General features: G+C 41.1%; 1 protein-coding gene across 4 annotated transcripts in view; it reads right to left on the bottom strand.

Moving 5' to 3' along the window:
• The window catches only part of ACADM (acyl-CoA dehydrogenase medium chain), a 40,030-nt gene extending 25,229 nt beyond the window's left edge, over positions 1-14,801 (bottom strand). Inside the window, exons 1-7 of one of the 4 annotated variants that reach the window (XM_063624072.1) lie at positions 14,286-14,796; positions 10,340-10,427; positions 6,064-6,161; positions 5,878-5,947; positions 5,651-5,749; positions 5,169-5,269; positions 3,914-3,994 (exon numbers count right to left, since the gene is read on the bottom strand). In XM_063624072.1, coding sequence (XP_063480142.1) covers positions 3,914-3,994; positions 5,169-5,269; positions 5,651-5,749; positions 5,878-5,947; positions 6,064-6,161; positions 10,340-10,427; positions 14,286-14,315 — 567 coding nt within the window. In that variant the 5' untranslated portion in view covers positions 14,316-14,796. Of the gene's footprint in view, positions 1-3,913; positions 3,995-5,168; positions 5,270-5,650; positions 5,750-5,877; positions 5,948-6,063; positions 6,162-10,339; positions 10,440-14,285 lie in introns of all 4 variants that reach the window. The other 3 variants (XM_063624074.1, XM_063624073.1, XM_063624075.1) reach the window with 3 other exon arrangements.
• Positions 14,802-15,091: the final 290 nt, after the last annotated feature.

Here is a 15,091-nt window from a genome sequence, read left to right as displayed (position 1 = left end):
GAAATGATTACTTAGGGCCAGGCGTGGTGGCTCAAGCTTCAGGCTTGTAATCCCAGCACTTTGGGAGGCTGAGGCAGGAGTTCAAGACCAGCCTGGCAAACATGGTGAAACCCTGTCTCTACTTAAAATACAAAAACTTAGCCAGGCCTGGTGGTGGGCGCCTGTAATCCCAGCTACTTGGGAGGCTGAGGAAGGAGAATTGCTTGAACCTGGGAGGTGGAGGTTGCAGTGAGCTGAGATGGCGCCACTGCACTCCAGCCTAGGCAACAGAGTGAGACTCCACTTCAGCAAAAAAAAATTAATAATAATAACTATACTTGGCTGGGCACGGTGGCTCACACCTGTAATCCCAGCACTTTGGGAGGCCAAGGTGGACAGATCATGAGGTCAGGAGATAGAGACCATCCTGGCTAACACAGTGAAATCTTGTCTCTACTAAAAATACAAAAAATTAGCCAGGCGTGGTGGCACGCACCCGTAGTCCCAGCTACTTGGGAGTCTGAGGCAGGAGAATCGCCTAGGAAGCAGAGGTTGCAGTGAGCCAAGATCACACCACTGCACTCCGACCTGGGCAACACAGTGAGACTCCGTCTCAAAAAATAAACAAATAAATAAAAATAACTATATTCAAACATCTGAAGGGCAATATAGCCAAAGAAAACTACAGTGAAATCACTCTAACATTTATTGAACACCTATTACAGTATTTTATACAGTAAAATTATATATATATAAAAAGGTTCTGTGCTTAAGCATTATGTAATCGAAAATATTTTTCTAATGATAACAGATGCTCGCAAATGATGCTGCTTCAGAAGGTGTTGTTTCCCAGGCACCTGAGGTATAAAAACATGTCAGCCAGACGGTCTTCTGACAGGGATTTTGTAGAGGGGATTCAAGTGTCACTCAAGTTAACTGAACTAGATTACTCTGCTACCTGGAGATTTGATGTATTCAGCATCATGACAAATTAAGGAGTTGTCCATAGAAGATGCCCCTTTTAAGTACCAAAATTTTGTTTTAACCACCTTTAAGGTATTTTTTTCCCTGAAATATGCTATTAGACATCTGTCTGTTTCATAATATAGTTAAGTTTTTAGAGCTTGTGAAGTAAATGGGCCTATTTTTTTCTATAAAAAATGGCTTGTCACTACTTGTTCTTCAGAGTTGTTTTTGTCTTCTTTTTTCTTTTTGGTTTTATATATATATATATATTTGTGTGTGTGTGTGGTGGCAGTCTCTCAACGTTGTCCAGGCAGGTCTTGAACTCCTGGCCTCAAGTGATCCTCCTGCCTTGGCTTCCCAAAGTGTTAGGATTACAGGCATGAGCCACCATGCCTGGCCTGGTCTGTTCTTGGCTTCTTATTTGATCATTTTTATTTATTTTTTTCTGTATTATTTTTTACCATAACATTATTTTCTAAAGTAAAAACCCAAGGAGTTTAAACATTCAACAGTACAGAAAAGTGAAACAATTTATAGCATATCCATTAGATGGGAAATTATGCAGTACTGTTACAGCATGTAAAAAGAAGGAAGGCATAAGAAAATGTTCATGTTGTTAAATAAAGAAGTACATGGCCGGGCGCGGTGGCTCACGCTTGTAATCCCAGCACTTTGGGAGGCCGAGGCGGGCGGATCACGAGGTCAGGAGATCGAGACCATGGTGAAACCCCGTCTCTACCAAAAATACAAAAAATTAGCCGGGCGTGGTGGCGGGCGCCTGTAGTCCCAGCTACTCGGAGAGGCTGAGGCAGGAGAATGGCGTGAACCCGGGAGGCGGAGCTTGCAGTGAGCCGAGATCGCGCCACTGCACTCCAGCCTGGGTGACAGAGCAAGACTCCATCTCAAAAAAAAAAAAAAAAAAAAAAAAAAAAAAAAAAAAAAAGAAAAAGAAGTACATAAAACTACATGTTAAAACTACATGTACATAAAACTGTTAAAAACACAATTACATATTTAAAAATCTGGTAGGCACTACAATAGGAAGTAATACTAATTAACTCCGTATCTGAGGGATTACAGATATTTTTGTTCTACTTTAAACATTTCTAAATTTTCTATACTCAGTATTTTATAATGAGAAAAGTTATAAAATTTTAATTTTTTAAAAGTTTGCCTTTGGCATCCACGAGTTTTGGAATTTAACCAACTGTGGATCAAAACCCACAGATATGAAGGGCTAACTGTACATTTTGTATGACGGACTTGGCAACCAAAAATTTTGATATGGAGGGCAACAGGTCCTAAACTATTTCCTCATGGATATGGAGAGCTGACTGTATATGCTACAGGAGAACAATCTAGATGTTTCACACAGTTCTTAAAGACAACAGTGAGAATGTTTAGCTAACCTCTCAATTGTTAAAAAAATTGCAAATTTCCTAGCAAATATGTATAAATTCCTTTATTAAACAGTTTGCTTGAAATTTAGGAATCTGAAATAAAAAACATTTATTTTCAAATATTATTTTCTGTTCTTTAAGATGAATTCTCATCATTAGCTCAAAACTAATAAATCTACTGTATTTCAGTATAACAACCACACCTTAGATTGAAATATGTTTGAGTAAAGAAGTAAAAATCCTTAGGTAAACAACAGTTTCAGAATAGAGCCTGTGTGTCTGTATGTGTGTGTATGTCTATGTGTGTATTTATCTTTTTAAAAAAATCTAATTTAAAAATTTGTTGAGTTGCTTTCAGAGGTTTAAATAAACTCTACAACTATTCTTCCCAAGTCATTCAGTCATTCAACAAATAAGTTGCTATTTCTTCAGTTACAGGTTCACATTAATATTTATTTATTTAGAGACAGGGTCTCACTGTGTTGCCCAGGCTGGTCTTGAACTCCCGGGCTCAAGCGGTTCTCCTGCCTTAGCCTCTCAAAGTGCTGACATTACAGGTGTGAGCCACTATGCCCAGCCCACATTAATTGCTTTTTTTTTCTAAGACAGAGTCTCACTCTGTTGCCCAGGCTGGAGTGCAGTACCGCCATCTTCACTCAGCAACCTCTGCCTCCCAGGTTCAAGAGATTCTCATGCCTCAGCCTCCCAAGTAGCTGGCAAGCGCCACCACATCCAGCTAATTTTTGTATTTTTAGTAGAGATGGGGTTTCTCCATTTTGGCTAGGCTGGTCTCGAACTCCTGACCTCAGGTGATCCACCTGCCTCAGACTCTCAAAGTGCTGGGATTACAGGCGTAAGCCACCACGACCAGCCAACATTAATTTTTTACTAATTCAAAACACTACTAGTTCAAACACACATTGCCCTACATTCAATCTGAACTTCCTGACACAACGACTCAGTTCTTAAAGTGTAGAATGCTCCATTAAATAGATCTCTCTCTCCTGAAGTAAGAGGATTATTGTGACACTTTTTGACATCCCAAGAACATCACAAATAGATCTCTCTTCTCCTGGAAATAAGCAAGGAAATTACAATGACACCTTTTTTTTTTTTTTTTGAAACAGGGTCTCACTCCCTCTGTCGCCCAGGTAGCAGTGCAGTGGTGTGATCTCTGCTCACTGCAACCTCCACTTTTCGGGTTCAAGCGATTCTTATGCCTCAGCCTCCTGAGCAGCTGGGATTATAGGCAGGCACCATCACGCCTGGTTAATTTTTGTATTTTCAGTAGAGATGGGGTTTCACCATGTTAGCCAGGCTGTGAACTCCTAGCCTCAAGTAATCTGCCCGCCTCAGCCTCCCAAAGTGCTGGGATTACAGGTGTGAGCCATCGCCCTCGGCCTATTGTGATACTTTCTTGGCATCCTTGACACATCATTGTAATAATATGTTGCTAACTTTTGTTTCAATGCTAAATATCCCAATATATACATACAGACTGAAAAGGAGAAATAGCACCTTTGTTCCCTTCTTAAGTGTGAAATAAAGCGGCAGCTACACATACTCACACACATCAATGGCTCCTCAGTCATTCTCCCCAAATACTTCTTCTTTTGTTGATCATTTCCAGCAATAATAATAGGCATTTGCTACCGAAGAAAATTGACATTAAAAAATCAAGTCATTTTTATTGGATATGTAAATTCAGAGATGCTGTAATTCAAAATGAAAAAATAACTATTTTTCACCTAAGAGGTAAGTCCAAAGAACTGGCCTATACCTTGCCTCTAAGTTAGAATGAGGAAATAAATCTGCTAATCTAAGTATTTTCATAAAATTAGGTTGTATGTAGGACCTGTGGCATTATAATCTGTGAAAATCTACTATAGTAAAATGCACTAATAAAAAATCATGTTTAGAATATGTGACACGGTATGTATGATCAGGCCTAAGAATTACTTGTTAGGCCGGGCGCAGTGGCTCACGCCTGTAATCCCAGCACTTTGGGAGGCCGAGGTGGGCGGATTACGAGGTCAAGAGATGGAGACCATCCTGGCCAACACGGTGACACCCCGTCTCTACTGAAAACACACACACACACACACACACACACACAAAAATTAGCCGGGCATGGTGGCGGGCGCCTGTAGTCCCAGTTACTTGGGAGGCTGAGACAGGAGAATGGCGTGAACCTAGGAGGCAGAGTTTGCAGTGAGCTGAGATTGCGCCACTGCACTCCAGCCTGGGCAACAGAGTGAGACTCCGTCTCAAATAAAAAAAAAAAAAAAAAAATACAAAACGTGGCTGGGCGTGGTGGCGCGCACTTGTAATCCCAGCTTCCCGGGAGGCTGAGGCAGGAGAATTGCTTGAACCCAGGAGGTGCAGGTTGCAGTGAGCCGAGATCGCGCCACTGCACTCCAGCCTGGGCGACAGAGCAAGAAAAAAAGAATTGCTTGCTAAATTTCAGTACTGCTATAGTGGCAGCAAGCCATCCCAATCCTGCTCCTGAATGCTGGATTTAGCCCTTGGCTTTACCCAAGAATTGCCACTGAAGCTGCAGCCAAAGTATACAGTTTCTCAAAAGGACAGTCAGAACTCCGAGTACTAGAGACAACAAGGTCAGAGTGATCAAGCCTTGAAATCAGAACTCCAGGCTTCACTGCTGAATCTTGTGTTCTTCTTTAAAGAAAACTGTGTACCCACTAACCTTACCTAGTAGTAACTGACTCTCCTTTTTTTTTCTTCTAAAAATCCAACTTCTTCAGGAGTAACTATCTCACTAACAAGAGCTCAGTTATGTAGTTAATTTTCTAAGTCACTTACCCCCAAAGAATTTCCTTCAATAGCAGTCTGAACCCCTGTACATCCATAAGCCAATTCTTCAGTAATTAAACAAGCATCAAAAGTTCCAAGTCCAAGACCTCCTACAGTATCAAAATGTTTCAACACATTATAATATGTAGTACATCACAATAGAAATAAAGGTAAACCATTTTAATTGCTTTCAATATGCCCAAAATTTGTTTTAAAAGGAAATTTGCAATTTACTATCTACATGTGTTCTGGCCGGCACAATAAGAAATTACACTTTCTTAAAGTAAGCTCTAAAATTTTCAAAAAATTATTTTACTATTTGTATTTGAACTTATATTCCTGTTCTAACTTGATTTTGTTAAAACTCAATTCAACTCTAAAACTAGTTCTGAGGAAAAGAATGATGGTTCACAAAAAAGACTCAATAAAACGTAATATAGAAGATAGGAATAAAACGCAACAAATTGACCAACTCTAGAAACAGAAGTTACCAAGGTTTAGGTGCAAGTTAAGGTTGGAACCAGTTAGAAGAAGGAAAAATGCATCTAAGTATAGAGTACAAGCTTCCAAAAGTGGGCAAACACTGTAGTCTGAGCAGGAAGACAAAGGCAGAAAGTCATTTAATGGCAAGAAATATTTGAAAAAAATGACTGAGTAGAGTTCCACAATTTTTCTTACTCATATGCATTCCAGTATTAAAAATATAAAGAAAGCTTACCACAGTTCTCTGGAATGTGTGCATTCATTAAACCAAGTTCCCAGGCTCTTCTAATTAGGGGGACCGGATACTAGAAGAAAAAGAAAAGAACTGAGTTAAAATATATTTTGAAATCCAGACAGTTTGATTACATAATCTTGTAAAAAATGTAAAAGATTTTTCCCTCTTTAAAATGTATATACCTACTTCACCAGTTTTATCATATTCTGCAGCCACTGGGATGATTTCCTCTCTGGCAAATTTACGAGCAGTAGCTTGAAATTCTTTCTGCTGTTCGGTGAACTCTAAGGGAAAATTATTTAGAAAAAGTTAAAACTGGACAACAAGGAAAAATGTCCTACGAAGTCAGTATGTAGAAATGTGTATTTATTGTGGGGACTTAAATCCTTGATTATCAAAAAGTCAGACTACAGTGCATTTTTTGACTAATCAAGAGTTCACTACACAATATAAATAAACCTATGTCAATACAAATGCTAAAGAAAATAGGTAAGATTTCTAACTTTTACGAATGAGTAATAGATATTAACCTGTAGAGCTCAAGTGAGTTTTTCTTTTCCAATTGGTGATATAAAAAACGTTTAACTTATTATTAGTTCCTAAGCCAATTTATCAAATGTTTGCTAACACTGAAGTAAAACTAATATACAAGACATCTCCCTGATGACAAGAATCAATCTAACGAAATAGATGAAACACACTCAGTGACATAAAGCAATAAAACTTAATTCAAAGTGTCATATAAGAATATCAATATCATAATTTTGCCTTTTTTGAGACAGTCTCATTTTGTCACTCAGGCTGGAGTGCAGTGGTGCAATTACGACTCACTGTAGCCTCGACCTCCTGGCCTCAAATGATCTTCCCACCACAGTTTCTCAACTAGCTGGGATCACAGGCACATGCCACCATATCTGGCTAATTTTTGTAATTTTTGTAGAGACAAGGTTTTGCCATGTTGCCCAAACAGGTCTGGAACTCCTGGGCTCAAGTGATTCTCCCATCTCGGCCTCCCAAAGTGCTGGGAGCCACCTCACCCTATTTCATTTTTTTTTTCTGTTTTCATAGAGACAGGGTCTCACTATGATGCCAGGCTGGTCTTAAACTCCCGGCCTCAAGCAATCCTCCTGTCGTGGTCTCCTGAAGTGCTGGGATTACAAGCATGAGACACCAAGCCTAGGCTTACTGCTCCTTTAAACTCAGACAAGCTTACAAATTAGCACAAAGCAACTGGTAAAAGCAGCAGAAAGGTTTTTCAAAAGATAGTAACATAAAATCCTGCTGCAATGCTAATAAATGGTGTCCAGCAATTTGTTTACATAAAATAAGCGATTATTGTTTTAAAATTAATGAAATCAGTATGGTGGCTTGATTGAGGAGAGGAGTCAATTGCTAACTGCATCTTTTCAAATCCATGGTATCCTTGTGTTTTAATGTGGTTGCATCTAACGTCAAAGATTAGGTAAAATTTAAGAGATAAGAGGGTATTTCAAGCAAGAAAAATGAGAGCAAATGCACAGAGGAATGTTTAAGACTATAGTAATCATTTGTATGGGGATGTGAGAAACAATACATAAAAGTGGAATTCTGGTGCTGAACTGAACAGCATAAGATCAAATCTTTTTTTTTTTTCTTTTTGAGATGGAGTCTCACTCTGTCACCCAGGCTGGAGTGCACTGGCGCAATCTAGGCTCACTGCAAGCTTCGCCTCCCGGGTTCACGCCATTCTCCTGCCTCAGCCTCCCAAGCAGCTGGGACGGACTACAGGTGTCCCCCACCATGCCTGGCTAATTTTTTTTTGTATTTCTAGTAGAGACGGGGTTTCACCGGGATCTCAATCTTCTGACCTCATGATCCGCCCGCCTCAGCCTCCCAAAGTGCCGGGATTACAGGCGTGAGCCACTGCGCCCAGTCAAATCTTTTTATAGATAAACTAACGCAGAGTAAGGAAATTCTAGTATCACAGTCTCACAATGAATTAGCAGAAGTATACTTAAGAGTTTCAGTCCAGTGTTCTATCACAGCTTTACTTCTAAGATTGGTGCCAGTTGATATCAATCTTCCAGGTAGATAGAGGGTAGAGAAAGTCTGGGCACGGTAGCTCATGCCTATAATCCTAGAATTTTGAGAGGCTGAGGCAGGCAAACCATTTGAGGCCAGGAGTTTGGGGCCAGCCTGGGCAATAGAGCAAGATCCGGTCTCAACAAAACATTTAAAAATTTCAAAAATAAGCTGTGTGTGGTTGACATGGACCTATTGTCCTAACTGCTCAGGAAGCTGAGGCCAGAGAATCCATGGAGCCCCAGAGGTCAAGGTTGCATCCAGCTTGGGTGACAGAGTGAAACCCTGTCTAAAAAAAAAAAAAAAAAAAAGGAGAAATGACAAGGATGTATTATGTATTATTGAGAAACTACTTTGATCCAGTCACTATGTGCTAGGGGCTTTAAATACAGCATATAATTTAATCTTCATAGAAATTCTGTGTTATAGATATTTCCATTTTACAGATAAAGAACCAGATGCAACTGGTTCAAGGAATAGACCTGTATTGAACTTCACAATCTCCCTCCCAATTATATCTATCTCATCCTCTGTCACTCAGTGAACCACCATCGATTTCTCCTGCAAGTCTCTTACCACTGAGAATGAAATTTTAAGTGACAAGCAATCATAACAAATTAATGCTAATTATCTCAGTATGATCCACTGCCCTGACTGGGCATGGTGGCTAATGCCCATAATCCCACTTTGGGAGGCCAAGACGGGTGGATCACTTGAGGCCAGGAGTTCGAGACCAGCGTTGCCAACATGGCGAAACCTCATCTTTACTAATAATATAAAAATTAGCCAGGCATGGTGGCCCACACCTGTAATCTCAGCTACTTAAGTGGCTGAGGCAGAAGAATCGCTTGAACCCAGGAGGCAGAGGTTGCAATGAGCCCAGATGGAGCCACTGCAATCCAGCCTGAGAGAGAGAGCAAGACTCAGTCTCAAAAAAAAAAAAAAAAAAAAAAAAAAATCCACCATCCCAAATGGCTATCCTCACACTGCTTGAAAACTTTCATTTAGTCTTTGGCTACAGAAAGACAAAAAAGAAAGAGAAAAGAGAAAAAGAAAATTTTCACTTAGGCTGGGCACAGTGGTTCATGCCTGTAATCCCAGCACTTTGGGAGGCAGAGGCGGATGGATCACTTGTCATCAGGAGTTCGAGACCAGCCTGGCCAACATGGCAAAACCCCATACCTACTAAAAATATAGAAATTAGCCAGGCATGATGACCACAGCTGTAGTCCCAGCTACTCAGGAGGCTGAGGCAGGAGAATCACTTGAACCTGGGAGGTAGAGGTTGCAGTGAGCCACTGCACACCAGCCTGGGTGACTCTTTTGACTCTGTCTCAAAAAAAAGAAAAAAAAGAGAAAAGAAAATTTTCATTCAGTCTTTGGCTAGAGGTCACAGAAAAAAAAAAAAAAAACACAGAAAATTTTCATTTGGTCTGGGTGCAGTGGCTCATGCCTATAATCCCAGCACTTTGGGAGGCTGAAATAAGAGGACTGCTTGAGCCCAGGAGTTCAAGATTGGCCTGGGCAACATAATGAGACAATGAAACTTCATCTTTAAAAAAAAAAAAAGAAAGAAAAGAAAGAAAAAAGAAAGAAAGAAAAGAAAAATTTCATTAAATTCTGGTAAAAAAAAAAAAACACCTTTATAAAGAAAAGGGAAAAATCTTTAAACAACAAATAAAAAAAAAAAAATAACTGGAGAGCTTTGAGATTGTCATTTGTACCTAGCTGTGAGTTACCGCAGCCTCCTTTAACTATTTTCTGAGACCAAATAAATTGAGTAAATGGTTTTTAACTAGAGAAAAAATAAAAATTTTGAAGAAGCACTTTAGAAGGTCAAGAATGCCAAAGATAGATATTATTTCAAATTTGTTGCGTGTAGTTTTCATTTTATAGAGGGCAGAGGAAAAAAAATCATATTCCTTTTCCCTACAACAACCACATGGCTCCCTGGTCCCAGGAGTGAGAACTTCATCTAATAGTACCAAAAGTGCAATCTGGATATATTATAGCAAAAACAAGCTTTAGCTTATTGCCAGGCACCTAGAATTGTAATCTAACAAGTGTTTTTAAAATGTTATTTGTGGCATTCAGATATGTAAGTTGAAGACTATTCATATATATCAGTAAATCTCATTTATTTTGGGGTAAACACTCAGAAAAGAAGGAATATAAGTGTATGTATGCTGCTAACACAGATCTAATGTATAGTGTAGTATACTGAGGAAGAAAATGAGATCAGGAAGAATGGGGTGTGAGTTACTGTGAACTATCTGTGGATGGTGGACTGGTTCTACTCATTGAAAGACATTATTATGTTTATTTACAAACGTATTCCAAACAAACACATAGAGCTTCATATGTATAAGTTTAAAGTCAAAAGATAGAACAGAACATATACCAAAACTAAATCCTAATCCTGGTTCACGTTGTCGATTGGCTTTTGTATGCTGTGATCTCCAATGAAAACGAGAAATACTTCTCAGGACCTGTAAAGAACACTTTTATTAAAATAAATTTGATAAGTTAAACATTAATCAGATAAGAGACTACTGATAATTATAAGTGAGTACAGCAACTGGTTTGACCATACTCATAGTTTTTAAAGTCATCACTATTTAAATGCCTTCAATCATAATTTAAATAAGCCAATTATCAGTTATATAAATTCCTATTACACAGGAGATATTTTTAAAAAGTAATGAAAATAAAGTCAGTGGTATTTACACTACTGAAGTGGAGGATTTAGGACAAACAACAGTCAAGGGTAATAGTAGACGTAGGACCACTATTCTGGGTATCTTACAAGCTCCTAGGATATTGATGGTTGGAGAGTTGGGGTGGGGAGAACGATAGGCTGGAAGTGAACATACTGTGTTCAAGAATTGCCTAGTCCATCAGCTTTGATACCCTGTCCCTGTGAGCCTCCCATGCATGCCTCTGGGAACCTTCCTCTCAGAGGATCTCATTTTTTTAGGATACCCCACTCCAACAAAACAAATTAGCATAAAACCATGTTCTGTATTTTCTGCTGTCTACAGGGATTCTTACGATGTTCTGAGCAAGGAGTCACCAAACTAGGGCAGCCACATCATGCTGTCTATTGCTGCTTTCACAGCAGATTTAGGTAGTTACCACAGAGACCATCTGGTTCACAAGCCAAAAATATGTACTATCCGTTCCTTTACAAACACGTTTGCCATCCCTCCTCTAAACTACTAATACGCTATTTGTCTTAGGATCTGAAATATACTCATATTTCTTCAAAGGAACATATAAAGAAACAATCAAATATATATATATTATTGCTTTGCAACCCATTTTTATATTCATGACAGCTTAATGGATACAAAAGTAAAAATTTGCATTTTTTTTTTTTTGAGACGAAGTCTCGCTGTCACCCAGGCTGGAGTGCAGTGGCGCTATCTCGGCTCACTGCAGGCTCCGCCCCCAGGGTTCACGCCATTCTCCTGCCTCAGCCTCCTGAGTAGCTGGGACTACAGGCACCCGCCACCTCGCCTGGCTAATTTTTTGTATTTTTTGTAGAGACGAGGTTTCACTGTGTTAGCCAGGATAGTCTCGAGCTCCTGACCTCGTGATCCGCCCGCCTCGGCCTCCCAAAGTGCTGGGATTACAGGCGTCAGCCACCACGCCCAGCAAAATTTGCATTTATTAAAGCTGCCAAACTGGGAACCACAATGGTGTTCTTGAGTAAAGGTTTCAGGACAGTCAAAATTACATAATTTTCACTGTAAAAGATTTTAATTGAACTATCCGGCAATTTTAACAAGCTTAGATAAGAGAAAAGAGAAGCTGAAGAATATACTAAAGTTTCTGCATTTAAATTCTTATGTTTTTCAAAATCCGCAAAAAGAAACTGTCTTTGTAGATGACAATTTCAACTTATAAAAGAGGAATTCCTACATGTAAGGTGACAATATAATTAAGAGTGTCAAATATTTGTAATTGAAACAGTGCTTTCCAAATAACATACCTCATACTACAATAATAAAAACATATAGAGTATGAACACTCGCATTTTCTTTGCAACTTCATTAATTTTATTTTGAAAGTGAAACAGTGCCAGGTGGGGTGGCTCACGCGTGTAATCCCAGCACTTTGGGAGGCTGAGGTGGGCGGATCACAAGGTCAGGGGTTTGAGACCAGCCTGACCAACATGGTGAAACCCCATTTCTACTAAAAATACAAAAATTAGCCAGGTGAGGTGGCACGCACCTGTAGTCCCAGCTACTCGGGACGCTGAGGCAGGCGAATCGCTTGAACCCGGGAGGCGGAGGGTGCAGTGAGCCTAGACTGCACCACTGCATTCCAGCCTGGGTGACAGAGCAAGACTCCATCCCCTCCCCAAAAAAAAAAAAAAAAAAGTGAGACAGTTTCTCTGGTGCTTATTGTCCAGCAGTCACAGACCAAATCTACTCTGATTTACAGTCACGTTACACAGGTTAATTCACTGAATCCCAGGTCAAATCTAGGATTAAGCCATTACTTGTATTCCACTTCCGCATATGAAGAAACGAAGGTTCAGAAAGTCAACTAAATCAGGCAAAGTCACTCTACTATTAGTGCAACCAGGATTCTAACATTTACTATCAAGAGCGCATGCTATTAACCACCTTGCTATACTGATCTTTCTGTTAGTATCCTAATTGGTCAGTAGGTTCCATAACAAAGGAAAACATTCCACAAAAATTTAAAAAAAAAACCTGACTCTATTATAAATGCGTTTTTAAATACCATGCACAAAAGTCAGAACTCAAACCAGATTAAATGGTCTTTTTTTTTTTTTTTTTTTTTGACAGAGTCTCCCTCTGTCACCCAGGCTGGAGTGCAGAGGGGAGATCTCTGCTCACTGCAAACTCAGCTTCCTGGGATTACAGGCACATGCTACCATGCCCAGCTAATTTTTTCTATTTTTAGTAAAGACAGGGTTTCCCTGCTTTGGCCAGGCTGGTTTCGAACTCCTGGCCTTAAGTGATCAACCCACCTAGGCCTCCCAAGGTGCTAGGATTACAGGCATGACCCGCCGCGCCTGGCCAACCGAGGGACTTTGAATAGGGAAAAAGTCACTTCACATGTGACTGTTCAGGAAAATATGTTACACAGAACAAAGTGCAAAGGTTGCTATTACCAGAATACAATGCCCATCAACCTGTTAATTACATAACAAAGTTAGCCAGTTAATTAGAGAGGTGGTTTGCAAATAGAAAACAGAAATAGCACGGGATCTGGAGTTACAATTGCTGAATTTGAATCTAGGTTCCACAACTATATTTGTGGCCGTAGACAAGTTACAAACTGCTTACAGCTTCCGTTCAAAACCAAAAAATGGGACTAATCTCACTGCGTATTTTCGGACAATTAAAGTAAGATAATGTCTTGAGAGCCTAATGCTATATAAATATTGGTTTTATTACTTCGGGCTCTCTGTCTAGAACAATGAAATTCCAAATATCGAAACAGCACTACTAGAATTGAACACTTTTGTGCATTTCTTGGGAATATAAGAGTGTTAGTTTTATGGGTTAAAGAAGAGAAAAAGGGTGTAAGTTTTTTAGATCCTCCCTTGGAGGTTGAGAAATCTGCTTTTCTGGTGTTGGAGTTAAAAATAGCTGAAATCTCCCAATTTCTGCCTTCACTGCACATTAACTTGTATAACACCAGCAAAACATGGGCAGCAATTCTTTAGGATTATTCTAAAACCGCAGGTTTTTTGGTCCAAGACATAACTTTAACTTAATTTTAAGTGACATCTAAATGGCAGTCGTGTAAACATATCAAGAATATTTAAGATACCAAAATTCATCTAGTGACAAACTTGTTTAGACTCTATTAAGACCCAATACTAGAATATACACACAAGTTCACATAACATTCTGCAGTAGGTTTTCTTTTACTTTTTTTTTCCGTAAGCAACGTGGAAACGTTACAACGAAAAGCTTATTAAACATTAAGTATTTCAAGGAGTAGCTGCTCCATTTTCCTTTTTCCCGTGGTTCTGACACAGAGACGGGGTCACTTCGGAAAAAGGTGGGATTCCCGGGGTAAATATTTGGAGGGTTTACCAGAGAAAGAAAAACGATATTCTAAAGAGAGGATGCCGGCTATAACGGGGTCGGCTGACGCTAGGATACGAAAAATGAAACGCTAGGCTACGTTCCGTCCAGTGGTAGGAGGCGTGAAAGCAGGGTGGGGGCCCCCAGGCTGGCTCCTTCCTCAGCCCGACTTCCCACCCCTCCCGGCCGCACCTATTTTTGGCCCACGGCCCCCTGCTCCGACACCACAATACCCATGTCCCAGCCCCACCGCACCGCTGGGCTCCCTCTCACCCGGCAGCATCGCCCGAACCCCGCTGCCATGTTAGCTCCCGTTCCGGCCACTCGGACAATAACACACGGGTCACGGCCTTGACATACTCCCTGAACGCGGGACTCCTCTGGTCCCGCCCACTGGGGCCCGTGGGCGGGGTGGGGCGGGGCGGGAAGAGGCGGTGGCGCTGCGGAAGGAGGGGGCGCTGCGGAAGGAGGGGGCGCTGCGGAAGGAGGGGGCGCTTCGCTAGGCGGGGTGGGAGCGGTCGCCGGCGCCGGGTATCCAACGCATGCTCCGTGAGCCTTGCGTGCGCAGTCGCTGCGACCTGGGGAGGGATCGCATCCCCTCTCCGGGCAATCTCTGACAAGCCTGGTCTGGTTTTCTGCGTTCCCACCTCTGGCCTTCTCTGTGGGACGCCGAGGCTGGCAGCAGCGCGGAAAGAGAGCCAGGGCGGGGCAGGGGGACGGCGGCGGGGTTGGGAGGGCCGGCTGGCGCTGAACGGTGGGGGACTTGCGGCGCGGTGCAGGACGGGAACCTGGGTGAGAGGGCGTGGCTGGGGCCTGGGGGGAGAGCGGCCCCGGTGGTCAGCCTTCGCCTTTACCCGGAGAGAACGGTCAAACCCAGATCGTGTCTGCTTGGCGGATTCAAAGTATTAATACATTTTGTTCTCAAATGCCCTACCTAAAGCGAAAGCATATTTGTGTTTCCTTAAAATTTAAAAGAGAAATTAATTGTTTAGGTAAATTTGACCTTTCCACGTATTCCCAAGGCTATTTATGACTTGTCCGCTGATGCGGATGTGGTGTCCTTGGATATGCGGGTGCAA

Source organism: Symphalangus syndactylus, chromosome 12 (genome assembly GCF_028878055.3).
Source record: "Symphalangus syndactylus isolate Jambi chromosome 12, NHGRI_mSymSyn1-v2.1_pri, whole genome shotgun sequence".
Classification (NCBI taxonomy): domain Eukaryota; kingdom Metazoa; phylum Chordata; class Mammalia; order Primates; family Hylobatidae; genus Symphalangus; species Symphalangus syndactylus.
Note: the sequence above shows the minus strand (reverse complement) of the source record. Positions and strands in the feature narration are given on the sequence as shown.